Source organism: Mustela lutreola, chromosome 14 (assembly GCF_030435805.1).
Source record: "Mustela lutreola isolate mMusLut2 chromosome 14, mMusLut2.pri, whole genome shotgun sequence".
Taxonomy (NCBI): domain Eukaryota; kingdom Metazoa; phylum Chordata; class Mammalia; order Carnivora; family Mustelidae; genus Mustela; species Mustela lutreola.
In genome coordinates this window covers 33,755,468-33,779,629 of record NC_081303.1, presented here as the reverse complement: position 1 = coordinate 33,779,629, position 24,162 = coordinate 33,755,468, and the positions used below count along the sequence as shown (strand labels likewise).

Below are 24,162 nucleotides of genomic sequence, written 5' to 3'. Positions count from 1 at the left end.
TTGGTCTGGAATGTTCCTTTGCCTCTTACTCTAAGAGTAAGCTTGAACTCTTTACTTGCTCTTCAGGATTCAGCTGTTAATTCCACCAGGAAAATAATTCCTGATAACCACTCCTACTCTCAGCCCTTGGTCTCCCACCATTCAGGTTATGTTGTTACCATGTATCTCTAAAATTTATGCTACTATGGTACTTATACACTGTCTACATATCTGTTTCTCCCACTGGAGAGGAGGGATCATATTTTATTTTATATGCATAGTATGTAGTGCCTCACTTACACAAAGCAGGATCTTAACAAGTACTTCTAGAACAATCACTATGGTTTTTCTCTTCAGTCCAAAAACCCAAGAGTGTCCCACATAAACCAGAAGCCACAGAGAGGTTGGTAACTATCTACTCTGGGAGAACTATAAGGTGTTACTATTGTATTTAATGTCATGTAACAATAGGCTCAGGATCTAAGTTAACACTGCTTTAAGTCTCATTTCTAAGTAAGTAGACTTTTCCTATAAATCCCTGTTACATTTGGGTAATTACACTCAGGTCAATCGCCAATACTTCTATATTCAGAACCAAGGCTAAGTATCTTCGAGTTCTGAGACTGGAGAAGTGAGGTTCCCAAGACGGCACACAGACATTCTAGCCATGAGGTTCTCAAGAGCCACACCTGTGATTGAAGACTGCATAAACACTGAAGAAATAATTTTCTGAGTTGTATTCTTTGTTGCCACAAATTACTGTGAGAAAAAGACTTTAATCAAGAATCTTCCAAGATACAGGAATTAAAGCTATGGTAAACTCCATCAAGATGAAATAGGTTTTTAGGTTGGATCATGCTACCACCTCAGTTGAAGCCACCATTAAGTCCTGACTCACCACCTTTCTAATAGCACTCCTGTTCTTATCTATCCATTCACCATAAAGCAAAGTATGGCATTCCACTTAAGCCTTCCTATTAACTGCTTCTGTAATAAAATTTAAATTTTCAACCATATCCTAGAAGGCCCTGCACATCTGCTGGCTTTCCCTATGCCCTCAAACTTACACTATGCTCATCTCTTCCTTGCTTAATGGTCCAGCCACGCTCATCTTTCTGAAGTTGTGGCTCAGTATCACAAAGTTTTTGATGTCTAGTAACTAAATTTTCTCAGAAGAATTTTACAAAGTTCTTCTATCTTTAATGTGTCTTAAGTAGACGTTGTGTGCCTGAGAATAAATTCAACCATGTCTAAGAAACCCCTGCAAATCCACTGAAATAAAGACTAGGTTAAAACATGAAGACCCATATTTTTGAATTAGAAGTTCTTCTCGGGTTAAAATGTACATTATTGCTAATTTTTATTTAACTATTGTGTTATTTTTCCAAGGAATAGTGATATAGTTTGATGCTGACATCTTGCAAAGACTTAAATTTAGAAATGATCCAGTTTCATTTTTCTGCATGTGGCTGTCCAATTCTCCCAACACCATTTATTGAAGAGGCTGTCCTTTTAACATTGGACATTCTTTCCTGCTTTGTCAAAGATTAGTTGACCATAGAGTTGAGGGTCTATTTCTGGGCTCTCTATTCTGTCCCATTGATCTATGTGTCTGTTTTTGTGCCAGTACCATGCTGTCTTGATGATGACAGCTTTGTGATTGAGCTTGAAGTCCGGAATTGTGATGCCACCAACTTTGGCTTTCTTTTTCAATATTCCTTTGGCTATTCGAGGTCTTTTCTGGTTCTATATAAATTTTAGGATTATTTGTTCCATTTCTTTGAAGAAAATGGATGGTACTTTGATAGGAATTGCATTAAATGTGTAGATTGCTTTAGGTAGCATAGACATTTTCACAATATTTATTCTTCCAACCCAGGAGCACGGAACATTTTTCCATTTCTTTGTGTCTTCCTCAATTTCTTTCATGAGCACTTTATAGTTTTCTGAGTATAGATTCTTAGCCTCTTTGGTTAGGTTTATTCCTAGGTATCTTATAGTTTTGGGTGCGATTGTAAATGGGATTGTCTCCTTGATTTCTCTTTCTTCTGTCTTGTTGTTGGTGTAAAGAAATGCAACTGATTTCTGTGCACTGATTTTATATCCTGACACTTTACTGAATTCCTGTACGTGTTCTAGCAGCCAAACTATGGAAAGAACCTAGATGTCCATCAACAGATGAATGAATAAAGATGTGGTATATATACACAATGGAATACTATGCAGCCATCAAAAGAAATAAAATCTTGCCATTTGCGACGATGTGGATGGAACTAGAGGGTATCATGCTTAGTGAAATAAGTCAATCGGAGAAAGACAACTATCATATGATCTCCCTGATATGAGGAAGTGGAGATGCAACAAGGGGGGTTAAGGGAGTAGAAGAATAAATGAGACAAGGTGGGATTGGGAGGGAAACAAACCATAAGTGACTCTTAATCTCACAAAACAAACTGAGTGTTGCTGGGGGGAGGGGAGTTGGGAAAAGGGGAGTGGGGCTATGGACATTGGGGATGGTATGTGCTATGGTGAGTGCTGTGAAGTGTGTAAACCTGGCGATTCACAGACCTGTACCCCTGGGGATAAAAATATATGTTTATAAAAAATTAAAATTTTGACTAAAAAAATTTAAAAATGATTTCTCACTATTTATAAGAAAAAGTTAAAAACACAAATTTAAGTAAAGCACTGCCTTTTAAAAATAACAATTTATTTAAAAGTTGAGTCCCTTTGAATACCCAACTTTTGTAGCAACATGGACGGGACTGGAAGAGATTATGCTGAGTGAATGAAATAAGTCAAGCAGAGAGAGTCGATTATCATATGGTTTCACTTATTTGTGGAGCATAACAAATAGCATGGAGGACATGGGGAGTTAGAGAGGAAAAGGGAGTTGGGGGAAATTGGAAGAGGAGGTGAATCATGAGAGACTATGGACTCTGAAAAACAATCTTAAAGGGGCGGGGGGGGGGTGCGAGGTCGGGGTACCAGGTGGTGGGTATTATAGAGGGCACGGATTGCATGGTGCACTGGGTGTAGTGCAAAAATAATGAATACTGTTATGCTGAAAATAAAAAATAAATTAAAAAAGTTGAGTCCCTTTGATAACTAATAAAGGTAACTTACTGTATCCTTCCACACATATGGAAATTAACATGACCTTACAATGTTGACAGCTTGAAATAAAACATTAAAAAAAAAGACCAAATTAAAAACCATAGTAATCTTTTATTTAAATGCATTCAAAGAGGCGTTAATTCTTTGCTTCCCATTTCGATGATTTTCTGGACATATCTGCTTAAGTTCTTTAAGTCAAGAATCTACATTTGAATATTCTTTCTGCATCTTTGCAAAAGGTCATTCATTCATCTTAGAAATGAAGGATGCCTAACACTGTTCTGGCTGACAGGTATAATTTTTGAATGATAGTGACCTTTCCTTTCAAAACTGAGTCCAAAAGTTTATCAGGTGCTTCACTCCCCAAAATGAGTAAGATATAATTGTCGTGAAGCTCTCTGCAAACTGAAAATTTCACCTAAGTTTGAGGCAAACTCATTTGGTGGGAAAAATTGTCTGAATTGATACAAGACTATTTTTAAACCTTATTAATCTCATATAATGTGAACATTCATACATTTTGCTACAAATATTAATGTACTTGATAACAGAGTGTTGCTCCAGACCCTGTTGGATGGTGTTATGTAATATACAGTATATGTACTTTATTACTTTTCTAAAATTCAAAAAGTTCTAAATTCCAAAATGCATTTGACCTGAAGGTTTCAGATAATGAAATGAGAACCCAGTAATTTTGAGTGTAGAGGGATGCGGTGGGATATTCCAATTACCCTTACCATTCATGTATTTGTCCATACCAAGCTTCTCCATGCATCCGTTTTTATAAAATATGTGTGGGTTATAATTCTGTTTTTATCTTTTTCTAAAAAGTGCTCACACACTTCACAATACTTTTGCTTGACCTGCTACTCAAACTACTAATTTATTCCTTTTTACAAATTAAAAACAACATAAAATTAACTAGACAGTCTAAGATATTATATGGCTTGGTAATTGGGGAAATTGGGCTTCAAATTCTTTTCCTGCTAAGTCTGTGGATATTTTCCTGCTTCAGTGGCAGAGCTGCATAATTATAGCAGACACCACATGATCTTCAAAGCCTAAAATAGGCTATCTGGCCCCCTTTCCAGAAAGTTTGTTAACCCCTGCTCAAAGTTAGGGTTGACAGCTAAGGATGTCCAGCTGAGGATGGTACTAATATCTAAAACTATCTGATAGCTACGATTTAACAAACTGAAGGTAGTTTGTCTACATTTAGGGCTTAAAGTATGTCTAGGCAACATTGCAAAGGCAAAGACAACAGCTGTCACAGACTGATATTCCTTTCCCATTTTTAAAAAAAAATTAATTAATTAATTAACATAATTTCTGCACCCAACTTGGGGCTTGAACTCATGACCCTGGTCACATGCTCTACCAACTAAGCCAGCCATTTACTTTCTGTGTGAATGTGGTCTCAACTGGTCAAATGTTAGATCCCTGGCCAGACCCAGAGGGACTGAAGTACGGTATTCGTTGATGATATAAATCTGGTCACAGAATGAATATGTAAGGTAAAGTTAACTAATTTTCCCACCTACTATAAACATTACATTCCCTGCAAGGGAATCCAGCTATCTTTGCATTTATGTTGATATGCAGAATTTCCAAAGAGGTTGGGAAATAAGGACCTTACAAATGATTCATAGTTCATGTGTGTGACTTCTTGAAAAGATTATCTGTTGCCATCTTTGACAAAGACTTTCGCAGCTCAGCTGTGGCTCAAGAAACTTTTATTATTTTTTTGTTATTTATTTTTATTCAAAAGAATTTCTTTCCCTATCACAAAAATTAGATAACCACACCACCAACAGCAGCAAAGTCCATAGAGTTACATTGATGGTGGAGAGTTCACTGGGTAGTCCCAATGTCCCAAAGGTCATGAAGGAGAAAAGAAAAGGAAAAAAAAAATACTCAAAACAAATCCAAAACCCATGATGACTTTGGGGAGAGACATTACAGGACAGTTTCTGTCTTCTCTCATTGTCAGCTGCAGATGTATTTCAGCAGGATCAAACACAATTTAACTTGAGTAAACCCTTCATACCAACTCCAGCACCTAATCAGGGGGAAAACAAGGAAAAAAGGATCAGTTTGATATAATCATTCTGAAATATGGAAAGTTTAATGAATCTTTACTGTACTGTAAATGGAGAACCATATCAAGAAAACTTTTCCTAACTGCTAAAATGCTAAAGAATTAGAAGGGATTAGACATTGATCCTTCCTTCCTTTCAATTCAACAGTTGCATGAACTCTTTCAGATTAGTTAGCTCCACAGTTAACTAGGGAGCCTTTAACTTACATAAAACATACAGATAAATGAACCGGGTGATAGAATGGTTTTGAACTTATGTTTATAGCTTACCATATTCTAAAGAAAATTTTAAGTATTGCTGCTCAGGATTTTAATCTATTTATTTCTTCCACTGATAAAGAGTTTATAGCAATCAAAAACATACAGGACCTAAAATCTCGCCTTTTCCTAGTGCTTCATTCATTTTTTAGTCAATCATCTGATGTCAAGGTATTGTGGTAGTTATTAAAGTTCAAGTCATATCTTGTCATATGAGAAAGTTGTCATACTGCTAAAAGTAAAAACAAGCAGCAACAGCAATGATCAGTTATAAAATAGTTGAAGAATGTCTAAGAAAGGACACAGAAGCTGAGGACAGTAAGACACTGTCAAAAGGATTATGTTATATGGAGACTGCAATTCTAGGTGGCAAAGAACTAAAGGAGCAACTTTTCCCCTCCTGCTGTGCTAAGGCTTAACTTGTACCTGTGCTTCCAGGATGCTTTTTGTCTTTATATTTGGCAAGTAGCCGATTTAATAAAAGAGGTCAATGCCACTGAACAAAACCTTGAGTTGTCACTGAGGTTCTGTAAGTACATGTGTAGTTTTGAGCTTTCTGTAGATACATTAGCAATCTCAATTAAGTCCAAACTTGCTGAAGAATAAGGTGCAGCTTTTTCAAGACATGCCTCGCTACGAGAATAAAGAAAAACTGAGAGACAGCAGAAAGCCATGTAAAATAGAGATTCCAAGACCTTCTACCATCTTTCTTGAGATTCCAGAACATAACACCAATCAGTTCAAAAGTCTGGCTTTCATTCAAGTTGTCCATGGCTCTCTAGTGAGGCTTTCCAAATAAACTAGCTGAAGAAAAAGGAGTATACATGTAAATCAGTTTAACCAGCTAACGGTGCAGTTCTGCTTTGAGTTTACTTAATTCATTTCCATAGGACAATGTGTTAGGTTTAGGTTTGCTCCCTTGGTTGCTGGGTCATTCTCCACTTGGGATGAGTGGAAGGAAGCCACAGTAAAATTAATGCTAAGTGGCAGAAGAAATAAATAAACATCATTTTTAAAAGACCACTTCCTGATACTTCTCTGTCAGCAGAGAATATGTAGAAAGAACAGGCACCCACAGAATTAGTGCTAATCAAACTCATGTACTAAAACCATTACCCCAAATGGTGTTTTGTTTAAGAAGTTCCCTGCTCAGCTCAGGATTGATCTAGTGTGTCATGCTCAAGTGCTAAATATCCAATAGTATAATCAGAAAACATTATTAATTCCATAAGCTCCTAACTATAAAGAAACGTGTGTGGAAAGCTATGTATAAAAAATTTGTGACTGTATGCCAAGAGACATTTAAATTTCCAAATTACATGATCACATGATCAATTTTCAGTGAAATACTAAAATACCTTTTCTTCCCTTGGCAACTGAGGAAAACCCTACTTGTCAGGGAAGAAAAGGAAGATAAACACGAGGAAAAGAAGAATAAAATAAGACCAGAGATTTTTAAATCTGGTGTATGTCTAAGCATCCCATGCTTTATCTTGGATTTTGTCCACTGAACACACCTGCATAACAGAAGTAGCAGTGCTTGGCCCACAGTGAATACTTACAGTCTTCATTCATTTTTCATTCTGACCAGCTATCAATCTATCTGATGTTCATATAAACCTCCCCTCAAAGCCATTTTACATGGACAGAGACCATGACTTGGAATGATCTCTAAGATTTAGTACAGCTCTGCATTTCCATGTTATAGTCTGTTAGAGTCTAAAAACAGATCTGAATTTAAAATGAAGATGTATGGCTTACCTTAATTGTACCCTGACTGTTAGCAGCAATCAGCACATTGGATTCCTAGAAAAGAGTAAGAACTTTTAATGTATAGAGAAGGATTTCCTGGAGGACAGTCCAAGAGAATAATTTCCTTTCATTTTTCATTTCTCATTTCACCCCAGACATCAACAGAATCTAAAGTGGAGAACCAACTTTAACATGTTTTAACTACCGATTTTAAACAGAAAATCCCAAATTTTGAGGATTAAGTTTGAAGAAAAATAAAATTGAAAATAGAGTAGGAAAATTTCAAATGTAAAGAAAAACAGATTACCACTGGAAGGAAAATAAGAGAAACAAAGGTTGAAATAAAATGAAAAAAAAAAAAGAGTAATTTGAGAAAAACAAAGTTATTTTAATCCTTTCCACAGAAAACTCTCTCTTCATTCCCTTTCTCTCATGAAACAATTGATACAATTGATATAAATGTTGTCAACATCTCTGGCATAATCTCTTTGGGGAGCTATCTGGTATCAGGAAACCACCCCCCCTCCCAAAAAAGTGACTATTCATCTGGCAGTAGAAAGGCTATGTTTCCTTTTAATTATTCAATCATTCGGTATATGCATTTTAATAACTTTGGTGATTACTTCAACAGAATTTAGCTATTTAACATATCTAAGCCTTGGAGGGGAAAACATTTCTCTAAAGAGTAGGAAGGGTGGGAAAAGGAATGGAAAGTCTGCAAAAAGGGGGTAAACAGATTCAATCTGAGACAGAGGCCACATGGCTGATGGAAAAGACCAAGTCCAAATAATACCTATGAGAAACAGATAAAGTGGTCAAACCTCAAAGATAGGATCTGCCTGAATATCCTACAGGCTTCAAAACAAAGTGAGAAAGAGAAAGAAAGAAATTGACCCGTATGCCAGGAAAGCCAATATGAGTTAAACTTAAGTTTCTTCATATAAGACATCTGTGCTCTACAAACTTATACATTCCTATTTTTTAAATTTTCCTTTGATTCCTAATAAAGTGACTCAAAATAATGCTCATCTGATTGCTAATGGTGTAAGAGAAAATAAATAATTTTTTCCACTATCCCCCAAATTTTGGGAATCCGAGTATTCCTGGATGTAGTCAATGGTAACATCAATGGTCATAGCAGTATAACAAAGTAACACAAGGATGTTTTTTATGGGGTTGAGCATGGGAATCACTGATGATGGGGTTCAGGAAACAGCCCAAAATATGGTACCTTGACATATCTGAATATTTTAAGCTGAAGGAGTCTGAGAAAACAGCAGAAGCAGGAGCAGAACCCTGACCTCCCACTCACTCTCTCCTTTTCCCCTGAAACAGGTCATAAAACCCTCATGTGAGAGGTGCTTTCCCTATTCCCAGAATAAAGAAGCATCCTTATCTCCAAAGACAAAATGATTCCAAGAAGAATCTTAACAAATAGAACTTGCTAAGTTTCTCCCAACTTTCAACAATTACCTCATATTCCTTAATCTATCCACATTTCTACACCACTACCCACTCTTCATCACACCTGGCATAAAATACAAAGGTCTGTTTATTTGGGTCGCCATTTCCTTATGAAGGTTCTGACAATATGTAAAACTTCTATTAGATAATTTGTATGGTTTTCTCCTGTCAATCTGTCTTGTATAGTTTTTAGATCCAGTCAGGGCCCCTAAGAGAGTTAAGGAAAACTCTTTCTTCCCCTAAACTGATACGTTCCTGGCTGAGGTTTTCCCTTAAATCAGCACCTGTATTTTTGAAAACAGTAACACAAGTAATAGAGTACCCACTATAGAATTAGTTTCAATATTTTACTTTGGGGAATTACAGGCTACTTCTGGACCAAATGAGTGTAGAATTAATACTTCCATATAGGACTGAGAAGGGGGGGTGAGGAGACAGAGATAAATTTGAGATTTATTTACTCTTGTAGCTACCCGAATGAAGAAGCTGGTTGGAGAGAATTTGGAGTATCATTAGGCAATATAATAACTCACTCTGAGCTGGTCAAAAGGCAGAATTTCTATGCCTGCCTCAGAAAACAAAAGAAGCATGGTATGGTACCATGCGGATTTCTTTCTAGAAAGAATTTTAAACAAGCTATGTGACATCACAACTGTCACCAGTGGACCCAGAAATGATTCGTCTGTGAATACCATCCAGGACTGAAGCTACAAATAGCAATGATCAATCTAATTTCTGCTTGAGGAATGACTCCAGTATCTAGGAAGGCAACTGCCGCCCATCATTTGATGTTTCAGTCACTGAGAACTGCTCCCTCTGCTGTGGGAACAATGTCAGGGTGGTGAGAATTTATAGCCTAAGGCACTCTCTCTGCTACTTTGGTCGTAGTCACCTGTAATACAAAGGAAGAAGGTGGAGAAAGCTGGTGGAGATAAGGGCTCAATCCCCGGAAGAGGGACCGACCTCTACCAGTTACAGATTTTATGAACTCTATAATTCATAGTTCTAATTCTTGGTGGAAGGAAAGCTTAGAAAAGCATGGTATATTATCATACAGTATGAAAAACTGGACTTAATAAATTCTCTTAATAAGAGAATCTAATCTAGTTAGATTATCACATAAGAGGAGCTTGAGGTTTACACAATTACTAAGCTAAACCCAAGAAGGAAGATATCTGATAGCTCTCCGAAATGAATAATACTGTATCTAACCTCAGGACTATTATGGCCTTAAAGATGGTACCATATTACATGCTACCAAAGGGTTAACTCTACATCTTTTCTTGTGGAAATACACATTTCATTTACAAATAAGTCAACACACCTGTCCAGCTGGCATTGTTTTTTTGGGGGGGACTCATATATAGGTGACAGGTGTCCCAATTTCTTAGAAATACTCAAAACTATCCAAAGTAACAAACAATGAAAGAAAAATAGCTTTACATCTCAGTATGCTCCTCCCTGTATAGACTATGAACTTTTATTTTTTACAAAGATCTATTTTAGAGAGAGAGAGACAGAGAGAGTGAGTGCATGCCAGAGCGGGTGTGGAAATGGATGAGGAGGGGCAGAGGCAAAGGGAGAGAGAATCCTCAAGCAGACTCCTTGCTGAGTGGGGAGCCCAACACAGGGCCTTATCCTAAGACCCTGAGACCATGACCTGAACCGAAATCAAAAGAGTCAGCTGTTTAACTGACTGAGCCATCTAGGTGTCCCAAGACCATGAACTTTTTTTTTTAAAGATTTTATTTATTTATTTGCCAGACAGAGATCACAAGCAAGCAGAGAGGCAGGCAGAGAGAGAGAGAGGAGGAAGCAGGCTCCCTGCTCAGCGGGGCTTGATCCCAGAACCCTGGGACCACGACCTGAGCCGAGGGCAGAGGCCTTAACCCACTGAGCCACCCAGGTACCCCAAGACCATGAACTTTTAAAGGGATTTAGGGTTAAAGTGTCTTTTAGCCAAATATTAGCATAAGATAAATTAACTTTTGCATGCATTAGAAAAATAAAACCAGGTATTTTACTTTAGCATAGAGGTATAGAAGTGACAAGCACAAGATTATTACTACAGTTTTTTAATGATTCTTGTTTACATTTTGAATCACTGGTAATTCTTAGCTGTAGCTAAAGTCCGCCACAGCCTTAATGTACATAAGTTCTGGCTCAATGGGCTGCTTTTACTTGCTAAATAAAATAAAAATGCCAGCCAGTAAGTCTCATTATGTTTTTCCTCTCTCCCTTAAAAACTGGCAGTTTAGACAAACTGGAAAAAAAAAATGGCAGTTTTGCTGCAAAACTATGCTCAGGGTTAAGCTAATCATGTATCTACTATTTTCTTAATACAGAGAGATTTTTAAAAAATAATGGAAAAAAGAGCAGTAAGTCTTTTATAAAAATAGAAGACATATACACAAACATAATACCAACTTGCTTGAAGCCATTGATACTACACTAAGGTATACTGAAACAAAACTAGCATCTACTGGAACAATTTTCTCTTTGCTAGCTTGCCTACAAAAAGTGCCATTATAACTAGTATGTTACAACTCTGAGCAAGCTCGCTTAGTTTGCAATTGGAGGATTTATTCTTAGAGACCGACAGAAATGATTCTGAATGTGAAATAATTTTACTATAGAAATTAATATGGTGGGGAGGCCTGGGTGGCTCAGTCGGTTAAGCGCCTGCCTTCAGCTCAGGTCATGATCCCAGGGTCCTGGAATCGAGTCCCACACCGGGCTCCTTGCTCAGAGGGGAGCCGACTTCTCTCTCTGCCTCTGCCTGCTTGTGCGCGCACTCTCTTTCTCTCTCTGACAAATAAGTAAATAAAATCTTTAAAAAAAAAAGAGAGAAAGAAATGAATATGTTAAAAAATAACCCATTTCTGGCTTGGACAGAATAAACAGAATGGATCTTCTGTCCTGCTATAAGCAACTAGAAAACCGAACAAAATATTTAAGACTACGTTGGGTAACAGGCCGTATCGAACTATGATCCTTATAAGAAGGTGAGTCCTCTAATTACCCTGGCTTTCTGCTTGGAGGCAACTTCCAAACCGCAAAGCAAGAAGGGGAATTCAAACAGGAATACACAAGCAGACCATAGCAGACTTACTAAGCTGAGGAGACAGGAACAAGTTCAGAATATCTGTACTGCAGCTGGAGTTTGTAGGGCCAAGTACCACAGGAGAAAGTAAAAGCAGCACTCCAGGAATCTGCATGGGGGTCTGTCTCCTTGATTGTATGTTGTTATAATAAACTACATATAAACAGGATTAAACTAAACAAGGCCAGCAAAATAACAATGAACAGGGGAAGTACAACTATTGACAATCTATAATAACATTATCAAATGCCAGACTTCACATGGAATTAGGGGATGTTTGAGCTTTGAGCAGCCACAGTGAAGAAACCTCCCTGAACATCTACAACATTCAGCAGAGTACCCAAATGGGCCGTGTCTTGTTAGGAAGACTAAATTAGCCTTAAAGTAAATGTTTCTCTAGACCAGGGATCAGCAAACTATCACTTATTGGCCAAATCTAGCCTAATGCCTGTCTTTGGTATTTCAGTCTTAATGGAACGTAGCTGTGATAATTTGATTATATACTGTCTATGGCTGCTCCTGCACTAGAGGAGCAGAATCAAGGAACTGCAGCAGAGACTGCATGGCCTGCAAAGCCTAAAATATTTGCAATGTGGTTCTTTAAGAAAAAGTTTGCTGACGGCTACTCTAGAGTCACTCTAATACAACTTAAAAACGAGTAAAAAAAATCAAGTTTATCCCCCAAAACAACTTTCTATCAAGACAACTTTAGGGTGCCCAAAAGGCTCGGTGGGTTAAGCGTCTACCTTTGGCAAAGGTCATGATCTCAGGGTCCTGGGATAGAGCCCCATGCCAGGCTCCTTGCTCAGTGGGGAGTTTGTTTCTCCCTCTCCCTCTGCAACTTACCCACCTCCACACATGTCCTCTCTAATAAATAAATAAAAATCCTTTTTAAAAACCCAAACATTAATACTCTTTTCTTTTTATAACTTATTTTTTTAAAAACCCTGTTTTTAAGTAATCTCTGTACCCAATGTGGGACTTGAACTAACAACCCTGGGATCAAGAGTCACACGCTCCACTGACTGAGCCAGCCAAACACCCCCAAACTTTAAGACTCTTAAAAACATTCAACAAAATCCAGACACTCAACAATGAAGAAATTACAATGTACAGCATTCAAGAGGCAAAATGTATGACTCAGGAGGAAAAAGAAAAATCAATGAGCAAAATAGATCCCAAATGATAAAGATAATAGAAGCAACAAAACGAGGATTTATAATGCAGACAGAACTATACTCAAGTATTTAAAGGAAACAATGAACTTACTAAGAGAAATGGAACCCATAATTATAAAGACCAAATGGAATTTCTCCACCTGAGAAGTACTGTTATCCCAAATGAAAATTTCAAAGGATGGACATAGCAATGGATGAAACAGTGGAGACTAAAACATCAACAAATTTGACATGGGAAAAAGAAAACAGAAATGGAAGCAGAAGAGAAAGACTGGGAAGAGTAAAAACAAACAAACAAACAAAAAAAGCATTTGTGTGACCATAAGACAACACACAATCTAGCAAATATGTAACTGGAATCTCAAATAGAGGAGGAGTCAGAAAAAGTATACGAAGATCCAAAGTTAAAAATTTTCCAAATCTAAAAACCACAAAGTACCCACAAATACCACTACATCATGGCACATGATAAACTGCTAAAAACGTGTAAGAAAGAGAAAATCTTAGAAACTGCCAGAGGAGAAACAGACATTACATATAGGAACAACATCACCAATTTGTCATCAGAAGCAATACAAGGCAATAAAACAGTATCTTTAAGGTAATGAAAGAAGAAAACTGTCAACCTAGAAATATTATTCAAAAGTAAAAGATTATTTTCAAAAAAACTACAGCTGAGATAGCAGAACTGCACTATAAGAAACTGTTAAAGAAAGTTCTTATACCACATGAAAATTCAGATCTAAACAAAAAGATGAAGGGTGCTGTAAATTGTTATTATGTGGGTAAATATAAAAGATACTTGCTCTCTTGTTTTTAATTTTCTTAACAGATAATTTTCCATTTAAAGCAAAAATAATTAACAACGTATTATGGTTATTATAAAATAAAAAGAAGTAACACATATGATAGCAAAAGTGCACAAGATAAAATAGGGAAATAGAAGTATATTACTGTTAACATTCTTCCATAATGCATAAAGGGTTGTAATCTGAAGACAGATCTTGGTAAGTTTAATAGGAATATCACGAACCTTAGAGAAACCACTAAAAAAGAATTAGTATAGGCTGATAAGCTAGTAGATAAGATGAATTATAAAAATAATTTAAAAAGAAAGGAAAGGAAATGAAGAACATGGGGAAATAGAACACATAGAATAAACAGAAAACAAATAGCAAGATGGTAGACAAATAGCCAATGTTACTGATAAGAAAATGTAAATGGTGTAAATACTACAATGAAAAGGCAGAGACTGTTAAGACTTGATAAAACAGCAAGACCAACTCTATGCTGTCCATAAAACACTTAAAGTCTTTTAATTTTAAAAAACAAAGATACAAAGTAAAAGGAAGGGAAATACACTATGCAAGTATTAATCCTAAGAAAGCTGGAATGGCCCGGGCATCTGGGTGGTACAGTGGATTAAGCATCCAACTCTTGGTTTCTGCTCAGGTCATGCATGATCTCAGGGTTGTGAGAGTAAGCCCTGTGTTGGGCTCTGTACCCCATCCAGAGTCTGCTTAAAAAAGATTCTCTCCCTCTTTACGCTTGTCCCTGCCCCTCCTCCATTTGTGCATGAACGTGCATTCTCTCTTCAAATATATATATAAATCTTTAAAAAAAAAAAAAAAAAAAAAAAGCCAGGGCACCTGGGTGGCTCAGTGGGTTAAGCCTCTGCCTTCAGCTCGGCTCATAGTCTCAGGGTCCTGGGATCGAGCCCCACATCAGGCTCTCTGCTCAGCAGGGAGCCTGCTTCCCCGCCCCCTCTGCTTGCTTCTCTGCCTACCTGTGATCTCTCTGTCAAATAAATAAAATCTTTTTTTAAAAAAGCTGGAATGCCTCTATTAATATCAAAAAAAGTAGACTTTAGGACAAAGAATATGGCCAAGGATAAGAAGAGATATTTTATAATTAATTATAATTAATTTTATAAAATCCTAAATGCATATTTATTTAAAACTGAGTGTCAAAATACACAAAGCAAAACTGATGGAATTGAATGGAACAGACAAGTCCATATTTGTGTTTGGAGACTTCAATACTCTCCAGTCAATAACTTAAAGAATAAGCAGATATAAATCAAAGACATAAAAGCCTTGAATAATATTAACAAAATAAACTGAGCAAATTAACATTTACATAAATCTCACTTAAATGGCAAAAAGTATACATTCTTTTCAAGTGCATGTGAACTATTCACCAAGACAATGTGCCAGACCATTAAAACAAATCTCAATACACTTAAGAAAGACTGAAATTATGCAAGTATGTTCTCTGACCAAACAGAACCAAACTCAAAAACAGTAACAGACACCTGAAAAAATCCCTAAATATTTGAAGATTTAAAAAAAACGGGGCTCAAATAAGAACCCCCAAGGTTTGAAAAACTATATTGAACTAAAAGATACTAAAAACACAACCTATTGGGATGCCTGGGTGGCTCAGTTAGTTACATGTCTGCTTTGGCTCAGGTCATGATTTCAGGGTCTTGGGATCAAGTCCCACATGGGGCTCTCTGCTCAGTGTGAAGCCTGCTTTTCTCTCTGCCTGCTGCTCACCCTGCTTGTGTGCTCTTGCTCTCTCACTCTCTGACAAATAAATAAATCAATCTTAAACACACACACACACACACACAACATTCAAAATTTGTATAACTAGTCACAAATAGCACTTAGAAAATTATCTCTCTAAATGCCTGTAATAATAAAGCAGAAAGGTTTAACATCAATAATGTATTAAGGTATAGCTTAAGAAAAGGATAAAAAGCAAATTAGACATAAGTATAAACATGATAATAATAAAAAGCAGAAATCAATAAAATAAGGTAAAAAATAGGTAAAAATTATTAAAAATAAAATTGAAATAAATTGATTAAAAAAAAGATAAAGGTAAATTAACAATATCAGGAATGAATGAGGGGATTATCCTACAGTTATTAAAAAGGATAGAGAATAAATATAGACAACTTTATGCCAAGAAAATTGACAGGCAATTAAATGTATAAATTCTATGAAAGATGCAAATTCCGAGAAGAAAGATAAAGAAAGATAAAGTCAGAATAACAGGAGAAAGGAACACTTCCAAACTCAGTTTATTAGACAAAGTCACAGAAAGACATTATAAAAAAAAAATGCAGACCAAATGCCTTCACAAACAGATTTAACCCTTAACAAAATAAGCAGAATTTTGCCACATACAAAGAATAATGCATCATGTCTATCTAGGATTTATCAAGATATTCTAGTTGGCTTAACATTAAAAAAAAAAATGAATGTAATTCACCATTTTAAACAGAACGGGAAATCACATAATCATAATTGACAAAGAATTTAATATGACAGAATTTAAAACTTATTCATAAAAAGAACTCCTAGCACCTACCAAATGAAGAACAGAAAGGAAATCCCTCAAGGTTATAAGGAATTCCTATGAAAAACTTTAAGCTAACATCACACTTAATGGTGAAATACTGAACTCTTTCTCTTCCAGACTGGAGGGGCAAGGGAAGGATGTTTGCTTTTACCACTTCTATTAGAGGTCCTACCCCATGTAACAGTCAAGAAAAAGAAAGAAAAAACAAACAGATGAGAAAGGAAGCAGTAAAATTATCTTTATTTGTAAATGACATGATTGCCTATGTAGAAAAGCATAATAAATCTTAAAAAAAGCTACTAAAACTAATAACCTGATCTAGCAGCATTGTCAGATATGTCATTGTATCAAAATCAATATATTTCTATAAATTAAAAATGATGAATAATTAGCAAATGGATTTTTTATTTTTTATTCTATTTATTTATTTATTTGTTAGAGAACACCCAAGCACAGGCAGACAGAGTGGTAGGTAGAGGCAGAGGGAGAAGTAGGCTCCCTCCTGAGCAAGGAGCCCAATGTAGGACTCGATCCCAAAATGCCGGGATTATGACCTGAGCCGAAGGCAGCTGCTCGCTCAACCAACTGAGACACCCCGGCGTCCCAGCAAATGGATTTTTAAAAGATACCATTTACAATGGCATCAGAAACATGAACTACTTAGGGACAAGCTTAAAATATATTAAGATCTGCATGTTGAAAATATTAAACAATGTTGAAAGATATCAAAGAACACCTGAATAAATGGACAGACATATTATCTTCATGGACTCCCATAAAACAAAAGTGGTTTTATGTGTAAGTCTTGGTACTCATGATGATAAACATTTATAACAAAGGAAGATAATCATTAAACAAAAATCAGAATATAGCCCTTTTCTTACTTAATTTTTCCCAAATGTTAAGCATTACGTTGAACTGACTCCTGCTCTCAGAATGAGTAATTTTGTACGAAAAAATGGAAATAAAAAACTTTGTTAACAAATTTGAATACTTAAACCACGTATAAAAATTCTTACAAAAAACTGACCGCAAATGAGCAAGAAGACAAAGAAAACATGAATCATCTGAAAGGCATTAAAAAAAAAAGTCAACTGTCAAAAACTTTTCTCTACCTCAGGCTTACATGGCTTTATCTACAAGCTCAGTCAAATATTCAAGAATAGAGTACTTTTAATATCACATATTTGTCCACAGGAGACTGCTTAATTTTTTTCATGAAACTTAACATAATTATGAAATCAAAATGTGACAAGAACAATAAAAGAAAGGAAGATTCTAGACCAATGTTTTTCATGAAAATAGATGAAAAAATCCCAAATGGAATAGCAGCAGGTCAATTTTAATAATATATATGAATAATACATCTTGACCAAGTTGGGCTTATTCCAATGAGGTACAATTGATTAAAGATTAGAAAAAAATATCACTCAATATTTAAAAGATAATTATTAAATCATCTTCAATAGGTACAAAAGAAAGCAATATACTCCAGCTTCATTTATGGTGAGAACTCTGTGCAAGCTGAAAATTGAAAGAAACTTCCTTATAAGGTTTCTACAAAAATCTTATATATTCAAAAGTTTTCCCTTTTGTGAGTAAAAAGATGAAAATGCCAGGTATCATCACTTCCCTTCAACATTACATTAAAATGAATAAAAATTAGGTATAAAATTGGGAAAGTAAAAACTAAACTTTCATTACTTGTGGATCATATTATTATGCACATAGAATATTCCAGGAATCTAGAAATTGATAATTAAAATTAGTAAGGAAGTTAATAAGCTGCTGGATTAAAAGAAAAATGGAGACAATAACATCCCATTCCTCAGAGGTCACTGTGACACCTTTCTTTCTTTTTAATATTTATTGGTTTACTTCAACTGGTGATATACATATGTGGCAAAAATTCAAACAGTACAAAGAATAGGAGAAAAGTATCTCTCACTCCCCTTTTCTGAGTACCTGAAGTAACTACTGTGATCAGAAGTGAAATCTTTCCAGAAAAACTTTGCATCGTTACTGTGAACTTCAACTGCATGGCAGATCAAGCCAGTCTTCAGGGTTATCTCAGGATGTAAAAGAATCTTTTTTCTACCTGGTGATTCTACTCTCTCCCTACCTTGTTGGAGTTTCAGGTAACAAATAACCCTACTTTAAACTTGGGATTTCATCCTTGTTAAAGTGACAAACCATATTTTATATTCAATTCTAAGCCCCTTGATCACCTAAGAGAAGTCTCTAGGTTTCTCTTACAGGAAAAGCAATTCCACAGAGGTCACTTCTTTATTTCTGGACATATTATTAACTGGCCCCCAGGATGAAATGGATCTATGTAAGACAATCCATATTCTTAAAAATCAAATTAACAAAACATGTGGACAAAAATACACTGTACAGATAAGCCAGTAGCAAAGTGGAATAAACATTCACTGGAGTCACACTTAAGTTCAGTGGTCTCACACTTCCAAACTACATTATCATTATCATGGACAAGTTATGTAACCTCTCTAAATCTCAGTCTTCTCAAAAATAAAATAAAACTGAGCTAACAGAACTAACAAAGGGAAGGGAAGGGAACTAACAGAGTTGTTATTAAGACACACATATAAATATCTGGCAAAGAATATGCAGCTTATGAGTGAGTGGTTTTAGGGGAAAGTCGTTGCATCTGCCTTTTTTTTTTTTTTTTTTGGGAAGAGAGAGTGGGGGTGGGCAGAGGGAGAGAGAAAAAATCTTAACCACGCTCCCCACTAAGCACAGAGCCCAACCCGGGTCTCAATCTCACAACCCTGAGGATCATGTCCAGAGCCAAAATTCAAAGTCAGATGCTTAGCCGACTGAGACACCCAGGCACCCCAAGGGAAAGTTGCTTATAGTTCCAGGTAAGAGTTTAAGAAAAAGAAGGTAGCCAAACTGTCAAAAATCATGAGAAGATGAAAGGACTGTTTATTAGTAATGGGTTTTTGGATTTGACATTAAATGACTTGGTGATCTCAAAAGCAACTCCACCTGAAGTTCAAGTCTGTAGCATTAAGGGCCTTTGCACAAGTTCCTGGAGCTAACTCAGTCTTTAGAACCTGGCTTTTATAGAAGCTTCTGAAAAAAAAGCTTTCCCTAATCTCCAAGGTGATAAGGTTAACTCTCTCCAAACTGTTTCCACAGAAAGAACAAATGTCCATTATCACAGCACTTTCATATCATGATAGTGGCTTCTGTATAAAGTTTATTAATTTCATGTCATTTTATTCATCTATTGCTATCCATCCATTTATCATTAGGGCAGATATTATGTGCCAGGTATTCTGCTAGGTACTGGAGTTCTGAAGATGAGTAAGATATGATGTCTGATCTTGAGATTATGGAGTAGGGGGGAAACAGACTTTGAAATAGAAAATTACTATATTATTATGAGAAAGACAGAGTTCACAGGGGCAACTGAGGAAGCAAGAAGGAAGTGATCCTGTATCTGGAAGAGATAAGAAAGCCTTCATACATAAGACCACAAATGAAACATGAAAAAGTAACAGTTGAAATTTCTCATAAGAACAGACAGAAGATATTTTAGACAAAGGGACATGGTTATGCAAATGCTTTAAGTTTGAAGGGAAAACAGTGTTTGGGGTGATGATAAATTATGAGTCAATTTGTATATTAGCTGAAGATTAGAATAATAGGTTGAAGTAAAAATGTAAACTATTTTCTCATACCAGAGTTAGGATTTTATTTATGGATAGCAAGGAGTCAATGGCAAGGAAAAGACAGAATTCCTTTTTTCCTAATAGTGTTGTATTCCCTCAGTGATGTTTCACTCCCCTCCCACATTCCCCACGCCACTTAGTCACTGTCTTTAATCGTATGCCTTAATAAAACTCTTAAATCCACATCTATTGAGTTAAGCAAGTAAAATTACAAAAAGGAAAAAAAAAAAGTTTGTATGCCAGTAGGTGGGAGACAATTTCTGTATCCTCAAGCATACTTCAAAAGTTTAGATTTTTTAAGTAGGCTCCAAGCCCAACATGGGGTTTGAACCCACAACCCCGCGAACAAGAGTTCTACACTCTACTGACTGAGCCAGGCAAGTACCCCAAAACTGTTTTTCATAAGCAAATATACTGAAACACTTTTATGGTGATGATAATTTTTTTTTGAGAGACAGCGTGAGCAGTAGGGGGTTGGGGATGGGGGGCAGAGGGAGATGGAGAATCTCCAGCAGACTCCCTGCTGAGCACAGAGCCCAACATGGGGCTCGATTTCATGACCCTGAGTTCATGACCTAAGCTGAAACCCAGAATCAGACGCTTAACCAACTGAGCTACCTAAGTGCCCCAATATACTGAAATGCTAAAATAAACATGTTTGTCATATGTGAGGTTAACTTTAACATTTTTAAAAGGAAACTGAATACAGAAAAAAAAGTACTGATTATTTAATAACCTACCTAATGGGACCACTTCTAATCGTCTCTCAGTATAATGTACTCTACACATTGCTATAAAAATATGATCACATGGTAATTTCATCTCCCTGGACAGTGGACTTTAGGAACTTACTAATGCCTACATAAGAAAGTCCACATTTCTTTTTTCAGTATGGCATTCAAGACTATGTCATCTGGAACCTCTCCCATTTCCCAACAGAGTTTCTACCCCACTTCTTAGTTAGACTACTCTATTAGAAGTTTCTGAAATTATAGTTTCTCTCATCTATACCTTTGTTCACACTGCTCTCCAGCCTGAAGGCAGTGTAGCTAAAAGAATGTGGGTTTTGGAGCCAGGCAGAGCTGAATTCAAACTCTAACTCTACTATTCCTTATTTAGTTGTATCTTGAGTAAATCAGTTAATGTCTCTGAACCTTAACTTCATTTGCAAACAGAGGCCAAACATATGTATATACATTTTTATGGTGATGACTTTGAATTAAGATGGCACTTAGGATATAATGCCTGGATGTTACTAAAAAGATACTGGTTTATGGTCTTCTGTCCAGGCATGTTTTTTACCTCTGTCTTAGGCCTTCTAAAACCCTGCATGTTTTTATGAAGCCCAGCACAAGAGCCAGTATTTTCATAAAGTCTTCCACAATTCTCCCAATTAGAAGTAATTTCTCCCTACCTAGGGTCAATACTTTCCCTTTATAAATATTTATATTGGGTTATAAACCATCTAAATAGATGTCATATATTTAGGAATGAATTTTATGGGGCGCCTGGGTGGCTCAGTTGGTTAAGTGTCTGCCTTCATCTCAGATCATGATCTCAGGGTCCTGGGATGGAGCCCTACATTGGGCTCCCTGCTCAGTGGGGAGTCTGCTTCTCCTTCTACCTCTACCTCTACTCCTCCCTACTGCTTGTACTCTCTCTCTCAGTCTGTCAAATAAATAAATAAAATCTTTTTTAAAAAAGGAATGTATTTTATATATTGGGAGATGTATTAATTATTTATATATTTATATATTTTAAGATATATATTAATTATTAAATGTATTAGATTAAATCTAATGAATTAAAAGCAAGTGCAGGTTGTCCAGTTATATGCGTAAGTGTAGAAAATGCTGAAGATGATGATAGCAACATTTATTGTTTATTGCCTGGTCATTAGCCTTGAGTTTCTCACCTATCCCGATACTTTCCATATATTTTCTTATTTGGTTCCACAATATTACATGGAAGATACTATTATTCTGATATCAAAAAAGAGAAAACAGAGCCACACAAAGGTGATTAACTTGCCTAAAGCATCATTGCTAGTATTAAGTGCCAGTATGAATACAAATCTGACAACCATCATTGCTAGTATTAAGTGCCAGTATGAATACAAATCTGACAACCTGACTTTAGTACTCTTAATCATAAACCTAAGGCCCTATGAAGCGATAAATGACACATGCCTCCCTGCCTCCTACATGTTTAAAAGCACAGTCTTGACAAATAAGGATCTCAAAAAATTCTGAAACATTTTTCCCCCCAAAGCAACTTTATGGTCTGTGTTATAAAACTAAGGAAGAGAAGGACTCTGAAGATTTTATTGGGAGAAAAACAAAGTTAAGACATACGATTTTTAAGACTGAGTCTTCCCTTCAAGTGATGGAACACGATTAGTGACATGGCAAATGTAAAGTACACTGAAATACTGTTCACATTTGTCTTCTAAATGAAGAGATGCAGTTGAGATAGCTAGTAAAAATTAATGAAAGTAGTCGGTCTTCAACAGTTTGTTCTATAGTCACTGAATTTTCTTCTTAAGGTGTCCACTAAGTTAAAACTGTACGTCAATTTAAATCCTTCAGACAAACATTCATATAATGAAACTGGTAAATCACTGTGTACAACACACACTATTTGCAAATACAACTCCAAAGAGGACACAAAACACAGAGGAAGATGGCTGAATTTAGTATCTTCCTTAAACATAAACAGAGAAGTATATAAAAATATAAGGTAAACTAGGTTTCAAACAAGAACAACTCACAATCTACATTATATCTGTTAATTCCTTAATAGCTCCTCCACAGAGCTTTTGTCTCTTTTTTAAATGAACTGGTACCTTTCTTCTCATTGCGAGAAAGGAGTGCTAATTGGAGTGATGACTACAGTGTCACTTCAAATACTTTAGGCTCTTTTCATATCAAGATTATAAACATAAAATTGGGACTTTTGCCTCATTTTATTTTTTTTTCATTTTGGGGTGGGATGGAAGAGTAATGATATTTATAGTTAAAATACATCTGGATGGGGGGCCTGGGTGGCTCAGTGGGTTAAAGCCTCTGCCTTTGGCCCAGGTCATGATTCCAGGGTCTTGGGATCGAGCCCCGCATCAGGCTCTCTGCTCAGAGGGGAGCCTGCTTCCTTCTCTCTCTCTCTCTCTCTCTCTCTCTGCCTACTTGTGATCTCTGTCAAATAAATAAATAAATAAATAAAATCTGGAAAATTAGAATGCTTTTTCCCTTCATATATGAGTTCATGGATTCTGTATATGGCCAAATCTGACTTTGACTCAGCATCCTGTAGCCACAGAACACTTTAAATTGAATTTGCCCTTTCAGTCTTTCTGTTCATGTATGATCTAGAGTTGCTTTATGACCATCCTCTGCCTTTCCCTTGAGTTGAGATGCAAATACAATACATAGAAATTTTTAACAGTTTTTCTTCTATCAATGCTCTGTTAAGTGATACTGGTCAGTTATCTAGTTTCTTCACTCTTTATTTTCTTCAAAGTATCCCTAAACCTTCACAAACTTTCTCATAGTACCCTATAATTTAAATACAAAAAAGGAACATACTCAAAGTGCTAACATTTTGCTGCTTCATCTTACTGTGCCATAGCAGCTTTCCTGACATGCAGAATCATTCTTTTATTGAAACCACTTTAGAGAAGATCTTGTCTTTTATCAAGTTCATGTTGTTTCTGATCTCAGAGTTACATGTATTTCACTTTTGTATGGCTATGAATCATCAGGAGAACCCATCAACTTGACCAGAGTGTGTTCATTTACCTTAACACAGCCATAATCTATGCTGCACACGTGCATCACGTGAGAGCCCACACAAAGATACTCAAACATGCATCCCAAAAAGATCCTCAAAGATTTCTAAATAAACACCATTTGTAAGCCTGACAGCTTCTTTTAGTCTCTAACCTTTCTTTTAGCACTGACTTCATAAAATATATGTAAATATGTCTAAGAAAAAATGAGCACAAAACTATAATCTATCAATAAGAGGTCCTGCTCTTTAAACTGAAATGTTACAATCCTCCCCACCCCCCGCCTTCTCTGGTATAGAGAATCTAAGGCTGAGTTATTTGTCTGAATTGAGTTTGTAAGACAGACAAATCTTAGA

General features: G+C 36.1%; 1 protein-coding gene across 1 annotated transcript in view; it reads right to left on the bottom strand.

Moving 5' to 3' along the window:
- Window positions 1-3,187: 3,187 nt before the first annotated feature.
- The window catches only part of COP1 (COP1 E3 ubiquitin ligase), a 250,901-nt gene continuing 229,926 nt past the window's right edge, over window positions 3,188-24,162 (bottom strand). Inside the window, exons 19-20 of the mRNA XM_059146878.1 lie at window positions 7,214-7,258; window positions 3,188-5,155 (exon numbers count right to left, since the gene is read on the bottom strand). Of these exons, the coding sequence (XP_059002861.1) occupies window positions 5,138-5,155; window positions 7,214-7,258 (63 nt within the window). The 3' untranslated portion in view covers window positions 3,188-5,137. The remainder of the gene's footprint in view (window positions 5,156-7,213; window positions 7,259-24,162) is intronic.